A 20920-nucleotide genomic window follows, 5' to 3' on the forward strand; every position below is an offset into this window, starting at 1 on the left:
TACCTTTTGAGAGTTTTACAACTGAAATTCCGCTGTAACACAGTTTGGTCACGTATTTCCTGTGGAGCTCCACTTTACGTCCGTAAAGATGAGATCACTTTACGCCCCTTAAAATCACGTGTTTCCTGTGGAGATTACGTATTTCCGGTGGAGCTCCACTCTACAGGCGTCCGCAGCTGGACCCAAGAGCGCCTGGCTGCAGACACTGTAGGTGTGGAGCTCCACACTAAGCGGAAACACGTCACCTCCTCCACAGTAGGCGGAAACACGTGATCTGCATAGATTCAGTGGAAACCGCGCAAGTGGATCGTAAAGGTTGGTACAGAGTCATTCATATACAAATGTGCTGTTAGTAATTTAGTAATTCTAGTAATCAACTAGTCTGCTTAAACTGATCATGTTGGCACTTTGTATGCGTAACAACATGGAATATTTCAAACGAAGGTCATTTTTAAACTTGTTTTTTTTTATCGTGCTCCATGGCAGAGAAACACACCGATGTTTGTTTCCTGGCCCTGGTTTAAGTAAGAGAGCTGGATTAAGGGCTTCTGTGAGCGACATGACCAAAAATATCTCTAAACCACATTTTGCATTAGAATGAGTTATTGTTGGAATATAGTGGTCAGTTTCAAATGTATTTGTTTTTTGTTTCCTATTGAACAAATTCACTTCACTACTTTTCATGGTCTGTAACATCAATGTACATTGTTCCATTTACTGCATATTGCGCTTTATTCATGTCTCTCATTCCACCTGCATCGACGTTGTAAAGTGCTTCAGAAAGAGATTTATATATTTATAAATACTTCTATTCTTTATTCTTTTCTCTAATGCTTTTTTATTGCCCAGTTTTTAGTTGGCCTTTGTTAAATTGTATGTGTTGTATGTCAATACATACGTATGTCACAATTAAAAGTCTTGTAAAGTATCTTTTTGTATAGATCTTTCTCCCCAAATCTTCATTTGGTTCTTTCATGTTATTCTGCTAAATTCGTTATCACGAAGCACAGTGGTTTTAAACAGTAATTGTTACCAGTGTAACATTGAGAAATCACTATTACATCCTAAGTGTAATGTGTTATTTCTGCTAAAACTTGAACTGGTTTCTTTTTTTTTTACATCCAAAATGTATTTGATCTCATAATTTCAACTTAATCTGTTGTCTAGTACATTTTCTCTGCTCCCTCAATGTGGTCAGTAGAATAAGGGTCTCAGCACTTTGAAGAACATACAGTAGCATAAAGTAGCATCAAAATAGTTCAAATGTGTATATGGTGTTTATCTTCTTTTCTCTCTGTTTTAGATGCACATATCAATCTGTGATTCTGCCTCAAAGCCAGCATTGCAGGAATGCACAACATGTTGCAGGAGACTCTTTCACTGCCCTCTGTGCCCTACTGTCAGGGCAAAGATTGAGGAACATATAAATGGACACATTAAAAATGCTTTGCCTTTCAAAGGTATGTTGGTATTAAATATAGTTTATATTTATAGTTATAAATATAGTTATATGCACTTGTTTTCAGCACTTCTGTAGTGTCTTTGTTGACTTAAAAGTTGCTATCACATTGTACAGTTCAGTGCATTTATCAGCAAGAAAAAGCTTGTTTTTATTAAATATATTTTTCTTTCCTCTTCACCACATTGCTTGATGGCACATGTGATCCATACCCTTTTGCTTTTACTATAGAGGATTGGATGGTCATTATTTTATTTATGCTTTTGTTAACATGTACACTCTGTTAGATAAATTGATTGCATTCTATATAACTACGTTTAAATTACATGTTTTTTTTTCTCTCTTACAGACAAAATTATATGCCGGTGCAGGCTGCCATGTAGGAGGACAGGACACTTTCACTGCCCTGTCTGTAACAGGACAATCATACGGCGTAGGGATATGGCAAGGCATTTATTATCATGTCAGCATTCTTCAATACCAAGTCAGCCACCACTGTCAGGACAGCTCCCCGCTGCACTCTCCGAGGAGCCCCGTCTCCCTCCCGCTGCACTCTCCGAGGAGCCCCGTCTCCCTCCCGCTGCACTCTCCGAGGAGCCCCGTCACCCTCCCTCTGTCCAGTGTCTAAAGAGTCTTCTGAACCTTTGGTAGAACATTCATATGCTCTACCCTCTGTGCTTAATGAAACTGTGGCTTATGGGAAGTCAATAAGAATGAAATGCCCTCACTGTGGTCTTAGTCTTCTTAAAAAAAACTTAAAGGCTCACATGATGAGGAGGCATTCAAACAGATCACTGGATGTTTACCTGGCCTGTCATCTGCAGTGTGTTTGTGTAGATGAGACTACTGGCTTATTTGCTGTGAAGAGAAGAGAACTGGCCATGGGTTTTCAGTGCCAGTTCACGTTCAGAGGAAAACATGGGGGAGATCTCACAGTGTCAGATGTGAGCTGGAGGAATGTCAGCAATATCAGTTGCTGGCTCAGCGGAGCGGACTAGGCTACAGTTTATGTGAGCACATTCGCTCACTAGATTACTGTAGAGAAACTGTGAAAGAGGTATTTCTTCAAGAAGCTGTTTTGATGGAAATGGTGGTCCTAAAATTCTTCGGAGAGGACAAGGCTGCGGCATGCTTAAGGAGACAGAAAGCTGCCCAGATGACACATGTTCCACTTTGTGTGAGGGTAGATTTTGGTGGATCCTCCTCACAGATATGTTTCTCTGTACTTGAGCCTGAAATACAGTTTCTGCTGTCTTGGCAGAATATTTCTGACTTAGAATGCTCAGAGGAATACCTGGCATTGTGCTTGTGCAAAGCCACGAATATCATGCCCTCATAAAAGCATTGCTAAATGGCATCTCTTTCAGACAGAGAGAGACCTCTTCCAGTCAAATGTGCCACTATCATCAGGCCCCCCATCACTGATGACTCAGGAGGGTTCTTCCTGTGAAGACAATGCTGCTGCGGAAAGTATCCGCTATATATTTAAAGAGAAAAAAATTCTTCAATCTCTTCCAGAAGATGTCATGTCACAGAAAATGGAACATCAGAGACAGCTCATTCCTTTTGAAACTCTGTGCCAGGTGTGCCCAGACTACCCTAAACTTGACGAGGCTGTTCTAATTACTAATAAAGCAAGGATTGTCAGCATGATGGGAATGATTGAGAGTAAGTTGTAATGAATCAGATTAAATCTCAGTGTGGAATTATGACTTATAATTGCTCCTATACTAATGTTTTGAAATTAATGTGGTTTGCCTTTAACAGATGTTTCAACATACCATAGATTGTGTCCTCAGTGCCACATGGTGTACAGATCAACGATGCTGTCTTTAGATGAGAGTTTCACACATTAATAGGGTTTTCAAAATCTAGTGTTTAACATAAAGCACCATTAAAAATCAGTTTATAAATTATGCCAACCTGAAAATAAAACTGAAATTGCTATGTATGACACACTTTAACCAACTGGGAGCATGTGACTGTACTTTTACATTTTGTTGTGTCCAGGCCGTGTTCCTAAGGCTGTGTTCCTAAGGCTTGTACTTAAAGTTGGTGCTATTAGCAAATAGCATTTCACACCCATCATGATGATGTCTGTTAACTTGTGAATGTAATTGTCTTGGAAAAAGGAATCTTGCAGTGAAGATCATTCCAGGGCAGTGGTCAGAAAAAAATAGCTTTGACTTGAAGGTATGTAATGGTGTGAGTGTATGGTGAATTACATGAATTACGCTAGTCGTCTTTTAAGGGATTTTATTAATGAACCTTTATTTTCTCTGTAAAAGGGTTTTTCGAGCCAAGACTTTGGAATTGACTGTGGGATCTTCATGAAAATGGTTATTTTTCTGTTATTCAGTTTTCCTTGAGATTCATACAAAAGTTAAATTAAGCTCCAAAACAATGTAATTTTTATTTTTTGTCCCAAACAGTCTGCTCTCTACGTGGCACTGGATGCACCATTTGATTATACTATAGTAAGTATCCTATTTCATTTGAGAGCATTGGAGTCTTGAATCTTTTGAAAGTTATTAAACATGTTTCATATTGATATTTTACAGTCAGACATGCCCTACTTGCGGAAATGGTGGTGCTTGCTGTTGATGGAGAACTTTGATCTTAGGAGGTATTTATATTTTGGCTTCTGTGCTATATTGTCTCAAGGTTTAGACACATTAACAATATCAAAATTTTCTGTTAAGCTATGGCAAGCGTTTTGCACACTGGAGAGAGGACACCAAAGTTGTGCTTCAAGGACAACATGTGCTCATTTTCAGACTGAAAAAGCGCAAGTTACCGGAAGTCAGTCAGGTCAGTATTCACTTTAAACATTAGTGTAATTAAATGGTTAGTGACTTGACTCACTGTTAAAATAACTGTTCTGCTTCAGAGAATATCTAAGTTTTTATCCCCATTTGCTTGACACAGGAGCCAGCAGTTGTTCAAGATCTGCATACTGCTGTGCAGTGGGTTGTCCAAAATAAGGCGCTTTTCCATGAACACGTAACCATGCCAAAATATCTGTCCTTAAATAAAGAGGACCAGCAGAGGGTCTTAAGAGAGATGCTGGAGGAAGAAGACACTGAAGCAAGGGACTTCTTCATCTTTGTTTTTCAGTGTGCGGAGGACATGGAGCTCTTTCTACAGGCATGTGTTGACGAGCAGGGGCTAAAGGTCAATGCTATGTTTGAAAAATAATGGACGGAGGAAGGCACTGGCTGTTTGTTTTTTTTAATGTGTTGTTTTTTTCAATGTAAATAAAAAATTACAATTAAACTTATTTCAAAATTTTGTTCACTTGTTTCCATGTTCATACTTATAGTTGAACTTTATTGATCCCCATGGGGAAATTATACTACTAGAATTTAAAATAAAAGATTACAGTGCAAATGTAACAGCATTGTTTATACTTGTAACATTAAAAAGCTTAGTTGCTATTAACAGTAATGTATTAGCTTGTAATCAATAATATTTTTATACATTTTACGAATTAAAAACACTTAATTAGAACCATGTTTATTTCTCAGCATCATCAACAGTAACAAAAACGCAATTTAGTTTTCGCTGTCAAAGTCAATTGTTATTAATTTGTCTATTTTAAGTACATCCTATATTTTTTAAACCTTTTATTCCAATATATTGCAATACGGGATACAACACAAAAACATTTCTCGTGCGACGTAACTGTGTTCAAATTTGAAGTCACGTGTTTCCGCTTACTGTGGAGCTCCACGTGTTTCCGCCTACTGTGGAGCTCCACAGTGTCTGCCATAGATATATATATAGAATGACTAGATGTATTATGACGAGGTCTAGAGCGTCCGCACAGGTCGGCCATCTTACCACAGGCTGGCTTTCTGGCGGGATCATTCGAACGTCAGGTAAACAGAGGTAAGGTAAGTGACCTGCACAAACGTTAATACTCTTATCTCGCTGAAATCTTGATGGATTTACAAACTGTGTGTTTTCTTACAAACATTATTAACGTGGTTATAGTTCTGGATGCTTGAACATGTTGAAATCGCAGCTTTTCTCCTCGAAAAAAAAACTGACTTAATCGTGCAGTTTAGTTGTGTATGACGCCTAGCTAGGCTACTAGCGATCCAGTAATTTGGGGCGAGGCAGAATTACGCTTTCTTTTCAATATAATACACACATTATAAACATGATTTAACTGAATTTACACATGATTTACTGTCTGGTTGGTTTGTTAAAACGTCTTACATTATGATTTCTACAGGAAATTGCTGACAAGATGCCAGACTTTTGTGCCGCCTATGTCTGCTGTAACCGCCGTTGTCTCGAAACGAGAACCCGAGGGATCACCTTTCACCTGTAGGATGTTACAATATTATGAATTATTTTTAGGATAATCGTTAGTTACTTAGTGGAAGTATGTACATATTACATAATAGTATTGCTAGATTGTTGTTGACACAAGGTTTAGAATATTTTGTTTAACGTACACCCATTTTAAAATCACATTCCCTCTCTCTGTCTCTCTCTCTCACTTTCTCACAAACACACATACAGACACAGGGAGAGAATGTTAACTTTTATCTATTATTTTGTCCGAATGCACCAGAATGCTCCGTTTGTATGTGAAAATGACACATTCACCAGCCGCCACTGATCATGAGTTATAGTAATGCTAACCCACTCTTATCAGGCCCAGCTGGATGAGGACGAGAACCAGCACCACTGGGACACCTTTGTTACTTCGCTAAATTTTTAATGAAAATGTAAAAAAAAAAAAAAAATCCATCAAATGTCTCTAACACCTCTGTCTAAACATTGATTTTAATAAATCTTCAAAAATCTTTGAAAAGTGCCTTTATAATGTCTAAACAAACTGTTTACTACCATTTTATGTGTAAAAATATTTTTATTAACAATTTGGAAATATGGACTTTAGTTCTTTGTGCTGTGTTATAGTCATCACTGTACAGGGTGGGGATTTTAACATGCAGCGTTTCTTGATGTATATTTGTTAAGGGAAATCTTGTAGGCTTAGTCTACCTATTCTAGAACATTATTCTATTTTTTAGAACATAAGATAATTATTCAAAAGTATTCAGTGTCATAACTACATATTTGACGTTTATAAAATCAAACCGTTTGAAAATCGGTTAAAAATTGAGCACGTTATGGCTATTTAAAAATTACATGTTTTACTATCAACACCATATTTTGGGTGAGCGAGCAGCCTGTGGTAAGATGGCCGCCATATGCGGACGTTCGACTCCGTTGGCCAGCAACGCAGACGAGACATCTAGTCATTCTATAGATATCTATGGTGTCTGCAGCCAGACCCTTCTCGCTGGACCCTTCTCCCGTGATTAGGTAACGTCGTATGGGTTTCTTTCTATGCCACGTGATCTGTCCACGCGGCGTGCGTCATTTGCCACACGTCTGTTTATAAACACGGAATCCGTTGTTTGTAAACGGTCCGCATTTTACCCTCACCCCTTAACATTTGTCGTTTTAAAACACTTCTCTCTAGCTCACCTGAAAGTCGTAAGAGTCGCATTTGCACCCTCCGCCATTAACCAAGCATTTAAATTAAAGTTGGTTAATCCCGAGCGGGGCTACTTACGAATGCTAACCAATAGGGCTTACTCAGATCTGGCTAATTAATACTTTGATGTTATGTGTAATATTCACAAACACGCCTTACAAAATCAACCAAACAAAAATATTTTGGTTAATTACCTTCCCCTTAGAGTGTTGTTCTTTTCCAACCTTACCTTTTTTGAGCTTATGGGTCACAAGGAAAACATGCACAACAGTGTCCAACTCGAGGTTGTTCGCAACGACTATGCTGTAGCCTGTTGCTTTTGCAACCTGAGCTCACCGCACCCCCTAGCGTCGTGGAGCACTTCCGGTTTGGGATCGTCTACTTGCAGCGCATTTTCATTTTGTTTCTGCTTTTTCTTTTGTATGCGTTTTTTTAATTTGCAGCGCATTTTAATTTTGTTTCTGCTTTTTCTTTTGTTTGCGTTTTTTAATTTGCAGCGCATTTTCATTTTATTTCTGCTTTTTCTTTTGTTTGCGTTTTTTAATTTGCAGCGCATTTACATTTTGTTTCTGCTTTTTCTTTTGTATGCGTTTTTTTAATTTGAAGCGCATTTTCATTTTGTTTCTGCTTTTTCTTTTGTTTGTGTTTTGTCTCTAGGGGCCACCATAGTGAAGAGTAATATGGGCCTTTCATTGACATGAACAGGCCCATAATAATAATAAAGTTTTTTTTTCGAATTTGAGAAGGGATTGCATGCAATGCGTAAGGTGCACCGAGACAAACGATATACCAATTGGTCTCTTCGACGTGGCACCAAAATGAGCTCCCTCCATTTCACAGGCTGAGCGCAAATTTGGAAAAAGTAGTTTACTAGGTGAAGAGTAATATGGGCCTTTCATTGACATGAATAGGCCCATAATAATAAAGTTTTTTTTCGACTTTGAGAAGCAATTGCACGCAATCCGTAAGGGGTACGGAGACAAACGATATGTCAATCCGTCCAACTAAGCAAGCCCTACGATTTGGCACCAAATTGAGCTCCGTGCCTTTCACGGGCTCAGCGCAAGTTGGAAAAATGTAGTTTACTAGGTGAAGAGTAATATGGGCCTTTCATTGACATGAATAGGCCCATAATAATAAAGTTTTTTTTTGGACAACAGATACAAATGATATATCAATCCGTCCAGCAAAGCAAGCTGTACGATTTGTGACATTATGAGAAATTTATGAATATGTGACTCACTACCTCTGGGCAAATCTCTCGGAAATTGATATCTGACACCAACACTTCTTGCACAGGCTCCTCTATTTTTACCTGTATAGGCAGATTAGTAAGAGATAATTGAATATGACACATTTCTGTCTTGAAAGCAAATTAAAATACCAGTATTCTCATTTAAACTTGAATAATAAGTATAAATATAATAAGAATTTTGCTGTATTTTATATCCTTTTAAAAATAAAGGAAAAGTGCTCATTTGAACACAATGACTATGTTTGAAGCTCCACCTTTGAGTGAACTACTTTGCTAAAATTATCTTTATAAAGACATAATGTATAATGTCATATAATGTAATGCAATCATATTTATTGTATAAAACATTATAATTGTATACTGTATGCAATGACTATATACAACTTGTTACACTAAAACTTCCATGCAGAGGGATTAAAAGAAAGGGATTTTTGGAATTGTTATGCCAATTTAATTATTTATTTCAAAACAATGATTGTGCTTGAGATGATATGGGTGTTTGCCTGTAATAAGGAGTATGTGTACAGATATGTTCAATTGGATGAGTCTATAATGCTATCCCAATACAATAAATACATGCATCACTTACTTTTTCAGAACATGGTCACTAGAACTGGCCCCTGCAACTTGTTCCTCTCTGAGTCCAGATTCTCCATTCTGCATTTAAATAGTGTTTTTTCTATTAGTGCTTTAATGCAGAATGTCATTTTGATTATCAATTTACAAACATATCATTTTTTAAAATATGTAAGCTCTGGATTCAGAGTTGAAATCATTTTTGTCACTTAAAACTCAAGCAGAACTGTAGTTATAAACTATTGATGAAACAATAATATATATTTTTTTTACCTTTAATAACTGTAGGTGTGCATTCTTCAACCTTTTTTGGTTAGCCACAGTGTTTGGAACCTCCAGCTTCTCGCACAGTTTTGACCAGAAGCCATCTTTCGTAAACGTACCCTGTTCAGTGCCTGCTGGACTGGACTGCTGAAGTAATTGTTTTTTTGACGGTTTCAGAAGTAATTCTTATTTTCCTCTCCTGTAATTAAAGAAACGTCATTTTTAACAGTTACATAATTTTTTCCTCTGGAAAATAGAATAAAATTTAACACAAATTGCACAACACAACATGGGCCTTATTAGCAACAGCAACGGAACAGTACCATCTTACCTTGCCAAATGTTTTAAACTTGAGCAAAGTTGTCAACGCTATTACTTTTTTTTTATTACTTTATTTAAGCGTAACACCTTGGACAGTCAATATGCATTCCTGTGAGGGAGGGGCAGACTGTATACAAAGTGTTATTTTAACAATAATCAATAATACACCTCGTAAACATTTAAGTTTCTTCTGAGTTAATATGAATTTTAAAGCATTTTTTGTTTGTTATCAAAATATATAACATATTTTAATGATTTACTCTGATCTGTTCACACACATGTTCAGACCTACTGTATATAATGTTTAAATGGTTTAGTCCAGAAAGTCGCTATTCAAGCTACAGTAGAAAGCGCTATTTACCTTGTACATCTCATAGAGCAACTTGAAAACTTTTTTTAGTTTCATTTAAAATAAAATGAAAAATAGAAATAGGAATTAAAAAACTAGCACGAATATGAATAGCCATTGCAATAATTACAAATTTATCTAAATGAACTAAAAAAAAATTTTGTATGACATATTTTATGTTTAATTGTAAAATTACAGTAGGGCCTTGCCTTTCAGGGGGTACCAGATATGTTTGTACCTTTTGGGATAATCCTGAGAAATGAGTTGTCGAACCTGGCTCATATATGCCAACGCATATACTGTAAACCCATGGATTTCAAAGTGGATTTTCTTTAAAATGGTACAGTAAAAGTTGCCCAAATTTGGTGGAGATATAGTGTAGGCCCTTGCCTTTCAGATGGTACCAGATATGGGATAATCCTGAGAAACGACCTGCCAAACTTGGCACTTATATATAAATGCATATACTGTAAAACCATAGATTTCAAAATGCATTTTCTTTAAAATTCTACAGTAAAAGTTGCCCAAATTTGGTGGAGATATAGTGTAGGCCCTTGCCTTTCAGGGGGTACCAGATATGTTTGTACCTTATGGGATAATCCTGAGAAACCTGGTTCATAACATAAAATTATATGGATTTCAAAGTGCATTCTTTTAAGTGGTATATTAACTATGACCATATTTGTTTAGGAAATAGCCTTGAACATTGCCTTTCAGATGCCATATGACTTGTTCATACATTATGAGAAAGTAAGACATTTATTGCATTAATTGCATTTAAGTATATCCTGTACTTTATACATACCCTTTTCCTATGGGCGATTGCTTGGAGTCTGTTATTTTCCTAAACCGTAATGTACGGCTGATACCGTAAGGTACGGCTGATACCGTAATGTCTTGTCTATGCGTGCACCTCACATTTTAAGCGCGGATGATTTGACCGTGTTTCGGCGAAGCGCGGATAGCTTGACCGCAGTCTGGAACTCTGCAGGACAACAAGATCTACATCGAATCATTTTCTAAAATAAACTTCATGGTCACTCACGCATTTAACTCGCATACTGTATTCAATTTTTTAGCTGTCTTATGACACAACAGTGATTTTCCATCTTGCTACGTCGCCATAGTTACACCGACGCCAGGAACTCATTACTCCTCGTCCATTGGCTGATATTTAACAACAAAGTGTGGGGCATGACGGGAAATATCACCATTCGGGTCGCCATTTCAAACTGTAAGCAACGGGGAAGAAAGAAGGTAAGTTACAGATCAGTTTAAATAAGTTACGTGTTCAGTGAATCTTAATCAATTCCATATAAGACAATTTGGGGAAATACGTTCTGAGCGTAGTTAATATGGAATGTTATTCAGAATTAATCTCAGCAAAGACGTCGGCAATATTGATGTATATACAGTATGACTTTCTCCTCCTTTTTCTATTTCCAGAACCACAATGTCATCCCATCCCAAGTCCGGAGATTCTAGTTCAACTCTTGGCAAAAGTTATGAGCGGGACAAAAATCGAACCAAATCAAAGAGCATGGACTACGATTCCACAGGAGAATCTACATACTCCTTACTCTCTCCCATCTACCATGACAGCTTTGAGAGTGACCCAGAAGACCTGGTGAAGCTTGTACCTTCGAGTGGCTACAAGGAGAGCAACAATGACAGCTCACGGTACAATTTAATTTCCTCTTTAGGCTGGAATTGGGAGGGAGGATAGTATACTGACGATATTTTCTGCAGTTTGGAGACGGTACTTAGTCACTTTTAAGTAACATTACACTTGCATTGCGAACGCTTTTTGGTACGTAAAAAAAGTGCATTCCAGTTGAACTAATTAATAATTTAATTTCTGTTTCACAATTTAAACTTGCATTGTTCAAACTCGAGTTACCAACGGAAAAATACTTTAAGTTAATTTATCGGTTTTGTCAAGTCTCCATAATTCCCGGTGTTTGTAAGACCATAGTATAATGAATAGTTCCTATAATACACAATGCATATTTTCTGTAATATTTTATGCATCATCAATATAATTTTTCCAGTGTATCATGTGAAAGTGGCAATGGTGGAGCCAGAAAATTTTCACTGGGGTGGCTACCCCAGTGAAAATTTTCTGGCTCCACCACTGAAACTCTGGTGGGACCAGAGGTCATATTGGGGGGGGGCACATAAATCTAGATATAAGGGAATATTTAAGGTACCTAAACGCTATAACTCTACATTGTTTATAATTCAGGCAGTGGACCCCAGGTGTCTTACTGCTATAGAGAAAAGTTCCGTAATTCTTGGCATGAAAAAAATGCCATAAAAATGCGAATACGCAGGTGTCAGTTTAGCGTGGCCGCGGCTGGCCTTTGTCACCCCCCAGATGTGCGTATGGAAAGCGGTCATTTTGTCCTCCCTTTGTTTTTTTCTTTTCAGTGGGAAACAACTAACAACCAAGACAAAGGATACGGCAGAGCATCCCCCATCCTCTGGACAAGCTCTTAGTGCTTGGGAGAAGTGGCTCATTTGTAAAGCCAGGCAGGACCGACTGAGGGTAGAAAGGAAAACTATAGAAGTATGTGGTGATAAGTTAAGGGCCAAACTGGGTTCTGCTTTTGTGTATGACATTGTATCCACTTATCGATGATCACATGATATGATTTGCCAGTTTCACATTCCTGCAAACTCGGGCTTCTTCTGGTCCCACTGTTTCACCCTGTAGTGTGGATTTTCGTTCAGTTGAGGAAATTATTTTGCTTGATTCAGTTATTAAATAAATTGCATGGAATATGTTAGTTGATGATTTTCCATAGTTTTAATCAATTGCTATATTTTTAGATAAAGCAAAATTGAAATTCTAAAAAAACAGCAAGTATGCATAAGTGATAAACACTGCAGTAACAACAACAAACAACAAATTTATTTTTGTATAGCGCATTATCACAACATTATATCGTCTCAAAGCGCTTTACAGCATCCCCACCCAAAGCCCCCAGTGAGTAAGCCATAGGCGACAGTGGCAAGGAAATACTCCCTAGAAGGAAGAAACCTTGGGAGGGACCAGACTCAAAGTGGGAGCCCATCCTCCAGGGGCTGGCAGGGAGAGTCAAATACAGGGCAGTAACATGAGGTGCAGCTTGCATAATTTTTGTAGTGAATGATAAATCATAATTCATGATTTATTTTATTTCAAACAAACAAATAAAAACATTTCCACATTCTCCATCATAATATCACACCTTTCGATTTTCTTGCTTAAAAAGGAGTAGGCAGAAGTATAAACTTAATTGAAATCAGTGATTAAACGTTGTGGACTTGTAGGGCGATTGAAATACTGAGATAGGCATCATGAAGTTATTCTGGTAAAGACTACCGTAATCAAAATGGTTCTACTACCCGTCTGAACCCCTGTCGTTGTGCGGCCATCTTTTCCTCAGGACACTGTCCTGAAAGAGGCACAGGCACAGCAGCAGAGGGAACAAGAGAGGAAGAGGATGGCAGCAGAGGAGAAGATCCATGACTGGCTGCAAATGAAACAGGAACAGGTGATTTCCGCTTGAGAAAAACAAAACCCCTGAGCTCCTGCTGTATTTAAACATGAGGTTGAAAGCAGCTACATTTTCGTGTGTCCTGAGAAAATGTCACACTGGGCCAGTGTCACTTCTCGTTACTGGCTTTGAACCAGTGGCTTTATTTAATATGCATAGAATCGTACAGTAATTGTTGTGTGTCATTTTTATTGTTACCTGTTGCCATTGAAAACTACTGGACAGTATCTGATTGTACAGTGCCAAGTTTAACTTAATTTTTTCCTTAGGAAAGGATGGAAAAACATCTGGAAAAAATCAAAGAGTTAGAAGAACATTACGCCCAAGATCAGAGAAAGAGAGAATCTGAAGAAAAGGCAGAAAAAAAGTACAAGGAGTGGCTTCTGAAGAAAAAGCAAGAAGAAATTGAGAAAAGGCAGAAAGAAAAGGTCATTTTATTCTCAGTAATTACAGGCAAACAATGTATCTGAAAATGAATATTTAACTCTTCTTTCAGGTTTGAAAAAAGTACTTTTAGGCAGTGTTTCCCAATGTGGTCCTCGGGGATCTCCATGCGGTCCACAGGGAGCTGGGAGGCAGCAAAACCGCGGGGGTGTCTGAGGGGGTTGGGAAATACTGCTTTAAGGGGCACATGTGTAAATAGTTGCATTATTTAATTCAGGATGGAAGTTCTGGTATCCCAGGAATGCATCCTGAGCATTAACTCCATGACCAGTTCTACCCTCCCCCTCCGTGGGGCGCTCTCTGGAAGCATCATTAGCCAGCAGCTCTTTCTACCTCAGTGTTTTAAAAAGCACTTCTGAGGATCCTTTCTGCCTGTCATCAGGCAGTACAGTATCTCCTTCAGATGTGCCAGCCCCCACCCCCAGGTATAACACACGTCAGGATGCCATGTCATTTTTAAAACCGATAGCATCAGACATTTGTTGTGCAAATTGCACATATGCCACCTAATAACATATTTATTTCAGTAACACTTCACTTGAAGCTGTCATCTATAATGCATTATAGATACCTTCATAATGTATTATAATGGTCAGTATAAGAATTAATAAAGCATTGCAGCATCTTCTATTGACAGTCATAAGGCATTATAGCATAGATTATAATACTTCAGAAGTTCCAGTAAAGCTCTCATCTATATTGCACTATTGATACCTTCATAATGCAGTACAGAACATCGTTGATTATTATATCAACAATAATAATGCATTATAAGAACATAAGAACTATACAAACGAGAGGAGGCCATTCGGCCCATCGAGCTCGCTTGGGGAGAACTTAACTAATAGCTCAGAGTTGTTAAAATCTTATCTAGCTCTGATTTAAAGGAACCCAAGGATTCAGCTTGCACTACGTTATCAGGAAGACTATTCCATACTCTGACTACACGCTGTGTAAAGCAGTTTGAAATGTTCTCCAATTTCCACCTTTATGCAGGCATCTGTAGTGCATTATAGGTGAGAGCTTCATAGAACATTCACAATTTATAATAAACATGGCTATAATGTGTTTGTAATGCATTACATGTTCATAAATTCTTATAGATATGCCATTCATAGAAAGTGTTACTTTTATTTCTTCTGCATCATGTGTACTGTCTTTGCACTTTGTTTGCTCATTTTTATGCAGAAGAAACTCTCTAGGATCACTAAAGTGTATCATATCTTTATATGTAATCATTTCTATATTATGTTCATTGTGGGCACTATTGGATAGTGTATGCCATGCAGACAAATCCAAACTGCATGCCCCGTAGGAGGAAGCAGCCAGGAAAGAGGCAGAAGTGAGAGAGCGAAAACACAAATCTGAGGAGAAGTTCAAGGAATGGTTGATAAGTATAAAGGACAGACCGCGACCGGCCTTGGCAAAGCACACAGATGGAAAGTTCACAGGTACAATTATAGAACAGTTAAAGTGGAATCGACAGGCCCAAATGCCTAATACTTACCATACAGTAAAACACGTTTTTTATTCTTTCACAAATACAAGTTTTTGCATTTTTACTTACTGCTTAACTTTTCTTCTCTTTAATACCTGTTTGAGCCTACAGATTTTCTCCTGTTCTGATTAAGTAAAATTTTTAAATCCTCTAGAGACATTACATAAAAATGACATTACCATGATTACAAATGTAATTCTTGGTTTGTTGTCATCTGACAGATTTCATATTTTATGTTCTCTCCTTGACATGCTTGATGAATAAAAAATGAACATGCTTAGTAGGCACTTACACAAATACTATATCTTATTGACATGCCTGTGATGCAGACTCATGCATGTGAAATGGAAACACCTGAGCATTATGTTACGTGGAAATGCTTACAGATTTTTTTCTGCTTTGTAGGTTACCATGACAACCCCACCCCTAGCTACTGTAACCCCATCCCATGGAAGCCAATCCACAATCCACCCACTGAGAATGTTAAAAAAAAAATGGCCTCCAAAAAGAGCAAAAAGCCCTTCGGACATATCTTGTACCAACAGACTCCATCTCTCACCTATAGACCCAAAGACAACCTCACGGTCATCTCCACAAGCCGACACAGCAGAACTTGCAGGTCCCAATCAGCTCTCTGATGTCAATGGTGAGTTAGCCAGCTGAATTGACTAGTTTCTGTCATCACAGTCCTGACTGTCTGCTCTGTGTGTGTGTGTGTGTGTGTGTGTGTGTGTATGTGTGTGTGTATTAGGTTTATATTATATTGTGGGGACCATTTGACATTATAGGTCCCTACAAAGATCTGTAAATGCAATCAAAAAATTAAAAATGCCAAAAATCTCGTATTTTGTTTGGTTACTTATGGTTTAGGTTAGGGCTGGGTGGGGGTTAAGGTTGTCATGTGTGATTACAATTTTCCCCATAGAAATGAATGGAGAGTCCCCACTAAGATATAATTACAAACCCGTGTGTGTGTGTGTGTGTGTGTGAGAGAGAAAGAGAGAGAGAGAGAGGTTTCCTCTGACTTCTCCAAGTTTATCCGCCTCTCCAAAGACTTGTGATTTGATGAACTGGAGTTTCTAAATTGCCCATAGTGTGTGACACTGAGTGTAAGCATGTGTGTGCCCTGTGATGGACTGCCATCCAATCCAGTGTACTCCTGCCTTGTGTCCTATGCTGCCTGGGATAGTGCGCCCCCCCCCCCCACAAGACGCAGTTGAGCAATTAGAATATGCATATGTGGAAGGTGCAGTGGTGTTGTGTATCTGAAAATTATAGGGCACATGTCTGATAACCTTCAATCCTGCCCATTAGTAGTAGATATTTGAATATGAAATTATTTGGCCTGGTTTTTATATTTGGAAACATATTGTACTGCACCTTCCAATGAACTGCCAACCAGTCTAGGTGTTTGTATTCTCTTCAGTGTTCTCACATTTAACACCTGTGAAATAGTTTCTCATTGATTCTTTATTACTTTACTGGAAGCTTTCCCATACCATATTTTGGTGCATTTGGATGCTGATGTGTCTTCTGTTGTGCTCATATTTTTTTCCGTTGAAAGATCTGACAGTGTAACCAAAGGGCGCCCTTTTGGTCTGTTTTGTTTCAGAAAATGTTTTTCTTGCTGCACTCAAACATTTGCTTTGAGAAACCCATCAGGTAATTGGAGGAGGATCTAGATCTCCGACAGTATTGGGGTACTTTACACATCTGGACATTCATTTTCATTTTGTATCAAAGTTGACATGAACAAAATTGCAGAAAACCACACACAGTGGCTTTAAAAGGTAATTCACTTGTTGCATTCCAGTTAGTTTACAGTGTTTTGTGTTTAAGGATAAAAAATAGCAAATTCATTTTTGAATCTGTTACTCACATTCATATGTGAACCTTTCAATTGTAGGATATTTTAAGAACTGGGAAAAAAAACTTTACAAGTTGGATGTAAATTTTGTACTGATTTCTTGATTAAATAACCAAATAAAGATTTTTTTTCTTCAAGCTGCATTAATTCCATGAAAAACTTTTTTCATATATAGCTTTTATGTTAATTGATTTTTTTTGAATATGTAGTATTTAATGCATAGCAAATGTTCAGAAATGCATCATTCGCTTCTGTTCTTTACACAATAAAGTTGTGTTCAGTTACTGCTATTGTAGTTTACATGTAAAACACAAGCATAAATGGCATAAAGTTAGCAGAAGATGTGCTAGAACAGATTAGAAAGGACTGTTATTTGTTTACAAAAAAAATGTCCATGAACTGGACTGAATTACTGGTAATATATTCCATAAAAAGTATTGTCACAATGGGATAATCCTTCCTAATGTACATAAATGGACATCACCATGGTTTCAAGTAATTGAAATGTATTTCCATCAGTACCTTACAACGTACATTTATATTTTCTATGTCGTGCTTTAGACATAGTTTAATTACAGCATATGTGTCCACTCTCTGGTTCTTTTAACATTAATTTATTTGAATATTTTGTATAAAACAGTCATAAGATCCATCATTGTTAATCATTTGAAATACCCCTCTGAGACTAGTCTTCATATTTGTCATATTTCTTCATCTAACAACGGGCTTTTCCTATTTGTTATTTTTTTAAAATGTGTTTTTACTTTTTAATGAACAGAATGTGATATTGTTTCCTTTACAATTACACTTATTCATTTCCTTTATTCCATTCTGTAAAAGTTTCCAGAGTTTTTGGTAGAAAAGTCATTCAGATTTAATTTTATAAACTCTGCAGCAAAAATACCTGATAACTCCAATGATGGTTAATAACAGGAGTAAAGGAACAGCCAGAAGGGTGGAAATAATGTCCACAGAGTGGTAGGCGTACCAGGGCAACTTGTAGGACTCTGAACGCAGGTGAGCAGCACCTTTGTGTCGCATGACATACTCGATCCAGAAGATGGCGCTGTCCAATGGTTTATTTGGCTGGTCATGGTGCAGCCTTGAGAGTCTCTGCATATTTAGTTTGTAGGATGGATTGTGGAGAATTTCCTGTATAGCACTGGAGAATATGCCTCTTTCTAAGGTGGCAATGTCTAAGATCTTTGCAGCTCCTTTTTCCGTGAGGCGTAAGAGGTTGTCATATTGATCAAAGAATAAGGGAATCCCCAACACGGGCACACCGTGGTAAATGGCTTCCTGAACTCCATTAGTTCCTCCATGGGCAACAAAAGCTTTGACTTTAGAATGTCCCAGGAGGTCACTCTGAGGCATCCAATTGACTAGCAGGGTATTGTTACCTAACATTGAAGGTCGGTTTCCCAAATGCCTCCAAATGACCTTCTGAGGTAATGTTGCAAAGACAAATGCAATTTCATCACATATATCACTCGGGAGACTGTTAACAAAGGTTCCCAAAGACATTAGAATGACACCATGTTCTCCAGAGCTCTGTACAAACTCTTCCAAATCTTCAGGAAGGGCTTTGGGAGGCTTACACTGGAACCCACCCATGTAGACAACATTTGGCATGGTGGGGCGTGGAAATTCAAAGACAAAGTCAGCTCTCATGAGCCATATATCCGCTGACTGAATAAGGGTCTCAATATCACAACTTGATTCGAAGTACCTGTCACAGAGAGCTTGGTAATGAGGTCCAATCATAAAGCGTTGTTGGAAGAGGATGATGCCATAGTAAAGGATGTTTATAACCCTTTCAGTGAAACTCATTCTGTCTGAGAACCCAGAGCCTGGCGATGGGATGTAAGACAGTGGTGTAGGTGCCAAAGCGGAATGCCCCTCCCCACTGGGGATCCAGCGTACGTTCAGCACCAGTGGCAGTTTAAGGTAATGAGCCAGCACAACCCCTCCTGCCAAGGCAGGGTCAGTGAGCACTAGATCATACTGGGCTTCCTTAAGTTTTTTCACCAGTTCTGTATTTTCCAGTATATCAGAAACCATCTCGCATGAAAAATGGTGAACTTCAGACAGCATGGATAACAAATCCCTCTGCAATTTGAGAAATTTTATCAGGTACTTGTCACCTCGTTGCACTTCCAACATTTTCTTTAAAAACTCATGGAAGAAGTCCTCTGTTATATTTCCCTTTACTGGGATTGTGATTGTCGTGTAAAGGGGAGACTTTTCAGCAATGTATATGGTATTGGACCCTCGAATCACAGTCATGATGTGTCCTTTCAAATGCAGTTCCTCCATCAGCACTTTCATATTTACCCAGTGGGATCCGTCCACAGGGATTACCAGAATATTTCCACTATTGCAAGAGGGCAAAGCTATTAATAAAATCACAGCAACCTCTACAACTACTACAGGTTTCCAGGAAAAATGGTTCTTCATAGTTCCTAAAAAGATTAATCATAATCACACATATATTCAGCTCTTTGTATAAAGCAATATATATACCTAAATATGTATAACTGGTCCTTGAATGTTGTTTAGAAAATTGTTAAAATATTCAGTGATCAACACAGGAAATGAAATATGGTCAAAATAGTCTTTGCCTATGCAACAATCTGCAACGCATATTTATATTATAGAATATCCCTGTAACTTTTAAAAAAATCCAAGAAGATTCACTTGGATTGATGTTTCTAAATATGAATATAAATGCATACTGAATCAAAGTCATGCAAACAATACAAATGTAATATTCTGAAAAGAAGAAGGGTACTTTGAAAATCCCTTACCAAAGATTTGGTATTCCATTGAGGAAAGCAGATTGCCACAGATATTCCCTCTTTAGGTTCATCATTCAGGCAAGTTTACAAGCAAGTTCGAATTCCATTCGCTATCTTATCTCTGTCGAACACCATATTCTGAATGGGTTTATGATTTACGAACTGATGTTAACAAGAAATGTGCACTTTATGCACATTTTGCTTTATGCTTATGCAACAAGAACATAAGAAATTTACAAATGAGAGGAGGCCATTCGGCCAATCAAGCTCGTTTGGGGAGAACTTAACTAATAGCTCAGAGTTGTTAAAATCTTTTCTAGCTCTGATTTACAGGAACCCAGGGTTTTAGCTTGCGCTACACTAGTAGGAAGACTATTTCTTAATCTACGTGCTGTGTAAAGATGTGCTTCCTCAAATTTATTTTAAAATGTTCTCCCACTAATTTCCTCTTATGACCACGAGTTCTAGTGTTTAAACTAATATTGAAATAGCCATTTGGCTGAACAGCATCCAGACCTGTTAGAATCTTATATACTTGGGTCATGTCCCCCCTTAGTCTCCTTTGCTCAAGGCTAAACAGATTCAGCTCAGCTAACCTTTCCTCATAAGACATTCCTCTAAGACCAGGAATCATTCTCATAGCCCTACGTTGCACCTTTTCCAAGGCAGCAAATGTCCTTCTTAAGGTATGGTAACCAAACCTGCACACGATATTCTAGGTGGGGTCTTACTAAGGAACTATATAATCGTAGCATCACTTCCCTTGACTTAAACTCCACACACCTAGAGATATAACCCAACATTCTATTGGCCTTTTTTATTGCTTCCCCACACTGGCGAGAGTGGGACATGGAAGCATCAACATACACACCGAGATCTTTCTCGTAATCAGCTACCTTTATTTCGTTGGAACCCATAAAATATCTGTACTTTATATTTCTGCTCCCTGCATGGATAACCTTACATTTATCTATGTCAAATTTCATCTGCCAGGTATCAGCCCAGTCGCTAATTAAATTCAGATCCCGT

At 37.9% G+C, this 20920-nt stretch overlaps 2 protein-coding genes and 4 long non-coding RNA genes across 8 annotated transcripts; 4 read left to right on the plus strand and 2 right to left on the minus strand.

Moving 5' to 3' along the window:
* Positions 1 to 277: 277 nt before the first annotated feature.
* On the plus strand, positions 278 to 2334 carry LOC140593417 (uncharacterized). The gene is made up of 3 exons (XR_011993724.1): positions 278 to 315; positions 1304 to 1460; positions 1809 to 2334. It is a non-coding gene; the product is annotated as an uncharacterized lncRNA (long non-coding RNA).
* On the plus strand, positions 2335 to 4751 carry LOC111841105 (uncharacterized). 3 transcript variants are annotated; one of them, XR_011993718.1, is made up of 5 exons: positions 2335 to 3652; positions 3748 to 3936; positions 4021 to 4085; positions 4162 to 4270; positions 4388 to 4751. It is a non-coding gene; the product is annotated as an uncharacterized lncRNA (long non-coding RNA). The 3 variants fall into 3 exon arrangements; XR_011993719.1 differs by having other exon boundaries at positions 3748 to 3798; positions 3892 to 3936; positions 4021 to 4270; XR_011993717.1 differs by having other exon boundaries at positions 4021 to 4270.
* A 483-nt stretch (positions 4752 to 5234) lies between these two features.
* Positions 5235 to 6595, plus strand: LOC140593415 (uncharacterized). The gene is made up of 2 exons (XR_011993720.1): positions 5235 to 5355; positions 5700 to 6595. It is a non-coding gene; the product is annotated as an uncharacterized lncRNA (long non-coding RNA).
* A 1472-nt stretch (positions 6596 to 8067) lies between these two features.
* On the minus strand, positions 8068 to 10611 carry LOC111841108 (uncharacterized). The gene is made up of 4 exons (XR_002837598.1): positions 10548 to 10611; positions 9082 to 9271; positions 8822 to 8889; positions 8068 to 8292 (listed from the first exon to the last, which is right to left on the minus strand). It is a non-coding gene; the product is annotated as an uncharacterized lncRNA (long non-coding RNA).
* A 250-nt stretch (positions 10612 to 10861) lies between these two features.
* LOC111841107 (uncharacterized) lies at positions 10862 to 17230 on the plus strand. The gene is made up of 8 exons (XM_023806611.2): positions 10862 to 10999; positions 11189 to 11422; positions 12173 to 12311; positions 13174 to 13281; positions 13554 to 13712; positions 15044 to 15179; positions 15632 to 15872; positions 16839 to 17230. The coding sequence occupies exons 2-7, from the start codon at positions 11196 to 11198 to the stop codon at positions 15862 to 15864; spliced, it is 1002 nt and encodes a 333-aa protein (XP_023662379.1). The 5' UTR covers positions 10862 to 10999; positions 11189 to 11195; the 3' UTR covers positions 15865 to 15872; positions 16839 to 17230.
* An 8-nt stretch (positions 17231 to 17238) lies between these two features.
* LOC140593414 (UDP-glucuronosyltransferase 2B17-like) lies at positions 17239 to 20124 on the minus strand. Its single transcript, XM_072717799.1, has 2 exons — positions 19901 to 20124; positions 17239 to 19555 (listed from the first exon to the last, which is right to left on the minus strand). Exons 1-2 carry the CDS (start codon positions 19917 to 19919, stop codon positions 17958 to 17960), a joined length of 1617 nt encoding a protein of 538 aa, XP_072573900.1. The 5' UTR covers positions 19920 to 20124; the 3' UTR covers positions 17239 to 17957.
* Between the last annotated feature and the right edge of the window lie 796 nt (positions 20125 to 20920).

The sequence above is a fragment of the Paramormyrops kingsleyae genome, chromosome 11 (genome assembly GCF_048594095.1).
Source record: "Paramormyrops kingsleyae isolate MSU_618 chromosome 11, PKINGS_0.4, whole genome shotgun sequence".
Classification (NCBI taxonomy): domain Eukaryota; kingdom Metazoa; phylum Chordata; class Actinopteri; order Osteoglossiformes; family Mormyridae; genus Paramormyrops; species Paramormyrops kingsleyae.